The sequence below is a fragment of the Centruroides vittatus genome, unplaced genomic scaffold (assembly GCF_030686945.1).
Source record: "Centruroides vittatus isolate TY-2023 unplaced genomic scaffold, ASM3068694v2 scaffold_2802, whole genome shotgun sequence".
In the NCBI taxonomy this organism is placed as follows: Eukaryota; Metazoa; Arthropoda; class Arachnida; order Scorpiones; family Buthidae; genus Centruroides; species Centruroides vittatus.
Genome location: NW_027122693.1, coordinates 1,760,633 through 1,770,556, shown reverse-complemented (window position 1 = coordinate 1,770,556; position 9,924 = coordinate 1,760,633). Strand labels below are relative to the sequence as shown.

At 29.5% G+C, this 9,924-nt stretch overlaps 1 protein-coding gene across 1 annotated transcript; it reads left to right on the top strand.

Moving 5' to 3' along the window:
- Window positions 1–1,407: 1,407 nt before the first annotated feature.
- Window positions 1,408–8,500, top strand: LOC136987903 (major facilitator superfamily domain-containing protein 6-like). Its single transcript, XM_067285681.1, has 5 exons — window positions 1,408–1,432; window positions 4,483–4,553; window positions 4,627–6,024; window positions 6,101–6,298; window positions 8,247–8,500. Exons 2-5 carry the CDS (start codon window positions 4,487–4,489, stop codon window positions 8,357–8,359), a joined length of 1,776 nt encoding a protein of 591 aa, XP_067141782.1. The 5' UTR covers window positions 1,408–1,432; window positions 4,483–4,486; the 3' UTR covers window positions 8,360–8,500.
- Window positions 8,501–9,924: the final 1,424 nt, after the last annotated feature.

The following is a 9,924-nucleotide window of genomic DNA, read 5'->3' as shown; positions in this document are numbered from 1 at the left end:
CTTGTATCTGGCATGTTCTACCCCTGTATCATATATCATGTTACGAGACGTTTTGTAGATTAATTAATATTACCAAGATTAAATATTCGTAAAATTTCATGGCTTATATTTGTCATTTTGATTTAAAAATCAACATTGTTTTTTTTTCCTTTTGTGTAGACCTACAAATGTATTTTTATATCGAGATAAGTTATTACGTAGTACTTTCACTGTTGTCGTATATAAACAGAGGGAAAGTATGGCGATCAGTCAAAATTAATTCCCCAGAATTTTACATTTTTTAACTCAGGGGAGCTTGAAACGTCGAGAAATGCAAAAAAATATTCCGGTTTTATTTCTGTATGCACAAATGTTAGTGTGTGCGCGTGTGGGTAGGTGGCAGGATTTTGTTCATGTTTACCCATTTGGAAGCTTAATAATTCCTGTGTCTTTTGTCGAAATTTTCTGAAATTTTGCAAGGAAATTTTTATATTACGGACCTTAATGCTATTAAATTTTGGTAAATAAAAGTCAAGGAAGTTGGGAGTCAGAGGGAGTTACATTTCGTGTCTCGAGTGGGATAGGACGTTATGAAAATTTTACTCGTTATTACTATATACAATTATAATTTTTTCATTTTAAAACTTGTCACTATTTTCGAAATTAAGCTTTTTGCCGTTTTATAACAATTAATAGTATTAAAATGTTATGAAAAGTTATCATAACAGATGGCGCCACACACGATATTGAGTTATTTTGCCGGGAAAGTTACACAACTCGTTGCTGGATTTTTATTAACATTGATTTTATCCTTTACTTAACTTAGATAACGATATATTCAGCTGGTAGAATTACAGTTTAGATTATTATAAATGTATTAATGAAAATAAAACAGAATTTCCTTACTAAATAGGTCACTCCATACGTTTTTTTTAAGTAAAGATTTTTTTAAATAAAGAAAAAAAAATCTGTATGTATGTCATAATCAGTGTTTTTATTGAAGAAATTAAGAGCATTTATACTTCAAAAAGCTTTATTATATTATATTTTAATAATATTTAATTGATTATTTATATAAATTACTGAAAATTATGCTGTTTTTTTTTACGTGTAAGAAAAAAAATTAAGTAAATTAGCTAATTGTACCCTTTAAAACAAATTTTATGTACCACAGTTTGCATGTTTTTTAAATGTCTATAATTAATTACAATAGTTTAATTATACCTTAGAAGGTAGATAATGACTTTCTCTGAAATCTGACAGAGATATTTAAAGTAAACGAGTAAAGAATAACAAAGCAGTAAATTAAAAATTTCATATTATTCACACTTATCTGCTACTGTACTAACCAATGGTAGAGAATAGTGGACATCGTAATTTTGGCTTACTGCAACCGATAAGCAGTTAGCTTTAAATAAAGAAAAGGCATAGAAGCGAATTTCGGGGTTAACAAGTAAGTAGATTTAATGTAAAATTACTGTAGAAATATACAATTTTAATCAATTTTTACGATCGATAAATCTAAATCTTCGCCTTTATATGTAGTAACGAAAGTGTTTCTGTTATTAATTAGGTCATTTTAATTTTTCTCTTTACGTTGGTGTGTTATAAACAATCTGCACGTGAAAAATAAATAGAAATATTTATCATGTATTTATTATTTTATATATTTAAAATTAAATTGAAATTTATAACTAATGCAGTTTGGAGTTTGAAAGCATAAACTCTCGATTCTTCATTCACTTGACGTATAAAACTAAAATTGTAAATAAATATGTATAAAAATTACAATTAAAATTCATACATTTTAATTATATTATCAAAATTTAGCTGTATTTTAAATTAATTTATGAACTTACAGATTATCCCATAAGTCTAAAACCACCGATTTTTGGTTACAACTTATTTTACAGGTAAAGGCGTTGAGTAAAAAGGAATGAATGTAATTTATTTTCATGTAGGGACGTAAAATTGCCGAAATGTTTAACAGGTTGCATCCAGACTTCCCTCCAATCCTGTGCCCCGTTGCATAAAGTTATAATCTACAAGACTAATAAATATGTATCTTGTAGCAATTGCAACTTGTTACTGATTATAAGTAACTTGTAACTTGTTACTGAACGTTTAATTGAATACATTCTGCTTGTATTTTGTAACTTATAAAGCCTTTGAAACAACTATAAGAGTTTTATGCAACAGAGACCTGGGCGCAGTCTGTTAAACTTCTTGGCAACGTCACTCTGACAGTAGGTCCCCACCACAAAAGTAAGTTAAATTCTTCTTTTAAGGCCTTCTTAAAGGCCTTCTTACTCAGCGCCAGGCTTTACCTGTATAAGTATAAACAAAAATCAACATAATTCCTTGCTTCTACGACTTATGTCATAACCTGTTTATTTTCAAGTATCAAGATGGAAAACAAAGAAGTATTTTTGAATATTTTGAATTTAGTATATAATTAAACTGTTTATTTTAGATAATACCTTTTAACTTACATTTAAAAGTTCCTTTCTGAGTACAGAAACATCGTTGTATATGTTTAATTATGCTGCATTAATATGAATTTGTACTATAGATTCCGCTTCCACAAGTCGTATTAAACCTCAACTTTTACGACTGATATAAATTTTCTGTTATAACTGTCTATAAAGTGATATATTATACTACTTTCTTTATTTTATCAGCCATTTTTTTGGTGTGTAATTATATAATTCAAAGTAAATTTCCGTGAGCCTGTGGGAAACTCGAATTCGACTTAAGACGATTCGCGTTATGCAATTTACGTTCTTATTTAAAAAATTGTTTCAAATACTCTGAAATTTGATCAAATTGAATTGAATTAAATAAAATTTAATTTAAAAAGGCGAAGAAATACAGTATACAAGAACAATAACATGAAATATTATAAAAATGTAATGCTGTTTTTATTTTATTCCCGTATTATTTTACCTACTAAGAAATATTTCATCACATGGATTCTTCTGAAGATGACAAGATTTATACTCTGAAAGGATTTAGATAACAAAACATTTCTTTTATTTTTTTAAGTCTTTGTCAAACTGCTATATTTTAAAGATGTCAAACTAGAGATACGTACCTTTTTATTTATGATCTTTTTGTTTTATAAATATTTAAAACAAAAATAACAAAGTTATAAATAAATAAATGAAAAAAAATCTATTTTTTTCGAATGTAATTCGGTTATAGAAACGAAATACTTTTACAATTAGCAACAATTTTTAATACAGTCAAACCTACAATAAAAGACCCTTGAACGGCGGCCATTCTCTCAGGAACATTAAACAAAGATGCATACAAATTAACCTCCAAATAACGTATTTTATGTTCTTGTCGGTGGTTGTTTATTGTTCTTAACGGAATGATATAAAATTTAAAATGTAGTTTAATAATAAATGCATAACCGTTTTAATAACTAATAATAAAATGGATGGTATTCAATTAATTTGAATAAAAGTCAAACTAATTACATAATACAATCATAAACTTCATAAATATTTTGTGAAAGAAAATGAAAAATGTATAAAATGAAATTTCTATTTTAAGAACTATTAATTTAGAAAATATCTCGCTTTATCAAACAATAAAAATATGATTTAAAGGCTGATTTAACGTCTTGACACGCAAACATCCGTACGAGAAACAGATCTGAGATGTGTGAAAGCTAATTATTTATTCAGACAGTTATTGATAACACGTTATATTTAGCGATAAAATTTTTCTTTATTAGAGTGATGAAGATAAATTACAACTAAATTTGTAATTTGTAAGTGGTTAAAAATACTGAACACAGGTAGCTGTTTTGTAGATTCCCGTCACATTAACAGGTCGACCAAATGGAGTTTTCCGTGTTTAACACGTAAACAGAGGATAATTTGCTAAAAGAATTCCTTCTGGGAGGCACCCTTTCCTGTCAGATCGCTCAAGTGTTGCATTGCCTTGTTTGTTCTGTGTATTAATCTAACCCTGATGCCATCGAATCTTACAGAAAGCTACTCACTGTGATAAATACACTGAAATGCATAGTAGAATTTCGTTCTGTATATTCAGAATATTGAAATAAAATGTTATTCATTATACTAAAGACATAAGTGAGACGTATTGAACGCATTTTTAACGTTTTTCTGTTAATTGTAAATGGTTATATATGTCAAGTGTTGCAAATTGTTCAAACTATTTCCGTGTTGAAACTTCCGGAAATAAATATTGAATTTCCTATTATGTTGCCTAATATATTTATAAGTTTTATATTTTTAGCATATTGAGAATTTCTGTAATACCAAGAACAATGAAGTTTCAAGTATAATTTATAATATTATACTAAGATTTTCTAACGAAGGTTTAAAGGGATTCTTATCATCGAATTGTGATGCCGGTTTAAATTTTAAATTAATTATTTTCTTTTATTTTAATATAATTTTTATAAATACCTCTTATGTATTAAACTAATTTATTGTTTTAAAATGTACTAATTTATATCTTTAACAGCAAAATGAAGTTACCAGAAGTTGATGTAGATCTTTTACCTCTAAAAGTAGTTCTGTTTTGTTTATTTGGAGGTATTTTATTTATCATTTTAAAGAATATTAATCAATAAAACGTAATAATACATGTGTATTTTTTAAATTTCAGCTCATGCGTGTCTAATTCCTTACATGACTATCCACATGAAAGATCTTGGAATTTCTGTAGAAGAGACTTCTTACATTTACACATTTCTACCCTTTACACAAATTATGGGTTCCCCACTAGCAGGTGCAGTGGCTGATAAATTAGGACAATACAAGCCAGTTTTAATCATTTCTCTCTTATTAACTTCAGCTTTCAGTACAGCCATTATGTTTGTACCTCCAGCAGCCAACACTTATGAACATGTTCCTCATCGCTACATAACATGTAACTCTTCGGAATTAAATTTAATAATTGAAAGTTGTAACCAAAAATGCGAAAATAATTCAAATATCAAATATGATCTCTTTGCTTCAAGTTGTGATAAGAGATGCTTCAATTCTTTACATGGTAGCTTGAACTCCAGCTACGAAACAAACATGACTTCATCCATATCCATTACAAATATACATTTAGATATGCCAGAACTTAAAGAGGATCTTTGCAGTTACTCAATTTCAGCATCTAAGACTCCTCTGCTTTGCTATTCGGAAGATATGGATGATGAAAACTGCACTATCAATTGCGACATAACTTTAGTCTCCAACACTAACGAAACCAATTACTTAAGCACAAATTGCTTCCATACTAACACCAATAAGCGCTTAACAACTGTATGGATATATTTTGGGTTAAGGGTCATGTTTCAAATATTTGTGGCTATCTGCATTTCACTAACGGACGCTACCACGTTACACATGGTAGAATCGCATGGTGGACAGTATGGACGTCAAAGATTTTGGGCTATATTGGCTACGGCAATCTTCTCCCCCGTCACTGGAATCTTAGTGGATTTAGTGAGTGAGGAAGGGCATAACGATTACTCTCCGGCATTTTATTTCTTTAACGGATTAACTATATTAACAGTTTTTGCTGTAGCTTCACTTAAAATGGAGTTGGCCCTACCCGAAGAAAACATGTGGAAAAATGCAGTCAAGCTATTCAGATTACCAGTTGTTATAATTCTATTCTTTATAATCTTTTGGTTAGGTACGGTATGGGGTTTCATAGAGTCGTTTCTCTTCTGGTATCTTTTAGATTTAAACAGTCCCACATATCTTCTTGGATTAACTCTCACTATTGGCTCTGGAATTGGTCTACCATTTCTTCACTACTCAGAATGGTTCGTAAGACACATAGGACAAGTAAATCTGTTAATAATTGCTCTGATGTTCTACTTCATCAGATGTTTTGGTTATTCTTTTATAAGTAACCCATGGTGGTGCATTCCATTCGAAGCCATGGAAGCATTTACTTATCACACCATGTGGGTTGCTGCAGCTACTTACAGTGCGAAGCTCTGTCCGAGGAGTCTTTTGGGAACAATGCAAGGATTTGTTAGTGGTATACATTATGGAGTTGGTAAGTAAAACGTACCATGTTATATATGTAAAATAAATTCTATAATACTTTCTGTACTTTCAAACTGTACTTTCAGGTCGTGGGTCTGGTAGTTTTATAGGTGGTAACATTATGAGTAACTACGGTGGAAGAATAGCTTTTCGTGCAATGGGAGTAATTTCTGGTGGATTTTGCGTTATTTACGCTTTGATTCATTATGGAGTTGTTAGAAAATTTAATGAAAAACAAGAAAAAATGAAAAAAGCGATTGAATTAGAACTTTCCATTGCTGAAGGTAAGGTTCGTTACACAAGGCATCTCATGCCATGCCCATACTTTAGGGAAAGATTCAAGATTTAAAATATACTTAAAATCCTGTAATTGATATATGAATATCGATATTTTTTATTAACTGTTAACATATGTGTACATAATTATATTATTTTCATAAATATAGAGAAATACTAGATTTTCTTTCTTCAAAAATAGCGATTGGTTTGAACACTTATTTTGAATTATTGTATTTACTTCGGAAAACTTTAAACATACATTTTACATAATTTATTACATATATATTTAACTTATACAATAATATACAAATTATAAATAATTAAAGCAGTTATTGTAGATGATTCGATTCACAAATTATCCAATATCTTCATTTTTTCTAAAGAGTTTCGTAAAACATAGAACACACACACACACATTAAAATTTACTTTTTAAGAACCTCCGAATGGCACGTTTTTAAAAACGTAGGCATTAACTTAAATTTGAAGGTCAGAGTTCACTGCAAGTTAACAGAATGTGCTTCTAACTATTTTTCATTAACTTCTCTTTAACTTTTGTCATAATTCATTTCAATTTATTTGATATCATTCCCTAGACCTTTTTCAGATATTAGAATAAAATTAGAAAATAAATAAATACTATATAATAATATACAACACAAACAAAACAATTACAGTATATGGCAGAAAGAACATGATATTTACAGTATATGAGATGACATGTTGTTATAAACTTTAGCAAGCTATTATGTACAGTTGACCCCCCTATAACACCGTAGATACGTTCCGTGTTATATGAATCCGTGTTGTACGAGACACTTAAATACATGAGCCAATCACAGCCCGGTACGTGTGCAGTTTAGGGGCTACGGCTGTTTGAAAGGTTTACTTCCATAAAATTAATCGATTCTAGACTGATTTGACTCAACATTTCGGAATCACGTACAATTTTTTGGGAATAATCCATATAAACTATGCTATAAACGAAAAATTGTAGGATTACTTACCGAGTGCGCACCGTTCGACGACGCCGTCGCTTAAGCTTGTTTTCGTCGCAGAGCGGCTCATCGAACGGTGGGAGCGTGTTTCCCGATAAGTTATTTTTCAGTGAAAAATTCGCTAAACTTTGGAAACATCATTAATATAAATATAATTTTTATGGCCGTTAAAAAAATAAATGGTTTTTCGGTAGGTCCGCTGCTCGTTTAAACTCAACGGTTTGTACAATATCCTCTATTGGTCCAGATTCGATCAATCCTGTCGCGACACGAGTCGGCGATGACGTTTTTACCGTGTTATACGAGTCTCTTTTAGCGTGTTATACGAAACACGATCGCAATTTTTTCGCCGTGTTATACGAATCCGTGTTATATGAACCCGTGTTATAGGGGTGTCTACTGTACTGTCATTTAACTTTGCGACAGTACATGTTGTCCAAATAGACCCTATTAAATTAAATTCAAACAATTCCGTATTCATTTTCAGATTTTGCTTTATTCCTATCTCCTGTACAGCAAAAAAAGAAAAAAAAAAAAAAAAAATTACAGCAATGAGTTGTGTAATGAGTTCCTGGCGACATTTGAAATTGCGTGTAGCGCCATCTGTTGTCATCTTTTGTTATAAAAATTTTTATATACTGTAATTATCAAAAAAAAAAAATGCCAAAAAGCTTAATTTTGAGGGTAGGGACGAGTATTATTAAAAATTTATTAATGCTAATAACGAATAAGATCTTTATTAAGTCTGACCCTAATGGAGATACAAGTGGTTCCGTTTTATCTCCCGACCGTTAATCACATAGGGAAATGAATTTATTCACATTAGAAAGAGCAAAATTACTGGGCTGTTTTAAATTAATTCTCATGAAATTAAAAATTTTAATCAATATATTAAAATTTCTTACGATTTCTGGATTTTCTGCAGAAATATTTAACTTGTGATATTTAATTTTTCAGATATTCCACCAGAAGAGGATCCACTTTCAGGAGAAGGAGAGATGCCAGATGAATTGAAACGTTATTTAGCTCAAGCACGAAAATCGATAGAAAGTAGAGGGCCAGTTTTATAAATGATTAATTGTATATATTTAAAAGTCGTAGTTTTATAAAGTTTTTTTTTATTAAACTATAATCAAGCAATTTCATTTTTTAACAACATTTTTACAAAATGAAATGCTTTAAACTTGATTAATCAAGTAAAAAAAATAAAGAAAAAATTTAGTAGTCAATGTGTTTTTTTGTTTAAATTATTTTAAACTTATTTAAGTAATAATTGAATATTTTTTTATTTACGTTTAATGTAATCCTTTAAATATCGACAGTTTAAAGGGGAGGGAAGTAGTAAATATTTAAAAAATTAAGTAAATTTTATCAACAAATTTAACTTATTTCGGTGTTTCAAGACCCATTCTAAATTTATCCAGTCCTAGATTTATACAAATTAATAAAGAATACGTTACTTTTATAAAAATTAGGTCAGGTGTCATCATGTCCAGAAAGACGTTAGCCCCAATTCCAAGTAAGGTTGATTAATAACTTTGAATCTCGCATGTTATCAACCAGTTTGAATTGTTAAAGATTAAAGGTTTAATGTAAGAAATTAACTTATATGTAAAGCGTTTGAAATGAAATTACAAAACCTGTATGTCGACAGAATAGGTCGTAGGTCATTCGACGTTGGAAGCGTATTAAAATGTTTACTCTTTGGCATTTGTAGCGTGTAAGAAACTAGGACAAGAGAGTCAGCAAGGAGATTATGAAATATTTAAAAAGCTTCCTTTGTTTCAGAAATAATATCTTCTAATTAAGTGTTTTATACAAATATTTTACTCTATTCCTGTCCAAAAGCCATAAAAAAAGTATATAGATTATAAGCAATAAAATAAATAAAAGGAATTCTTAACACATCACTTTCATATTATGAGCTCCTGGACAACTTATAGCAGTAATTTAATTTCACATGATAATCTCAGCAAAACAATTTCATTTATGATCAAATAATATTTGACATTTGAAAATTTTATGTTTTCATGTGTTATCATGTAAAATTCTTGTAAGCTATATTACGCTATACATTACTTCTTTGTTTACGATAAATTTTCTGTAGATTAAAAACTAAAATCTACAAAACGAAATACAGAATAACATAAAATCGCAACAACATATGTAATAAAATGCTGTAAACAATGTTAATTAATTCAATTGTATTTTAATACATAACAAATGAATTTCAATATACTATTCGACACTGCGAAGAATAAAACATCCGAAACACGCGATTAAAATATATACCTTTTGTTTGTGTTTTAATTGAAGATTGCAGACCGCAAATTAACGAATATCTTGAAACCCATTTTGCATCTAAAAAGTAAGACAGTTAGTATTTAAAAGAACATGTTAAGACGAATAGTTACCGTAAATGCAAAACTGGACAATAAACATCCCAAAGTACAAAGAGGAAGGAGAATAAAATTTACAATCCTAACGAAAAGAAATGTATTGTTTCGTTCGTTTCTAAAAACAGATACATATAACACCACACGACAACCACACGACAGAAAAGTACAGAATTGATTGATAAATAGCAACAGTTCTTGGAGACCAGCATCAATCCTTTCAATTTATTTAGAATATT

Coding starts and splice junctions, on each gene's coding strand:
- LOC136987903 (XM_067285681.1), top strand. CDS start 4,487: ATGAAGTTACCAGAAGTTGATGTAGATCTTTTACCTCTAAAAGTAGTT. Junction 4,554..4,626: donor TCTGTTTTGTTTATTTGGAG/GTATTTTATTTA, acceptor TTTAAATTTCAG/CTCATGCGTGTCTAATTCCT. Junction 6,025..6,100: donor TGGTATACATTATGGAGTTG/GTAAGTAAAACG, acceptor CTGTACTTTCAG/GTCGTGGGTCTGGTAGTTTT.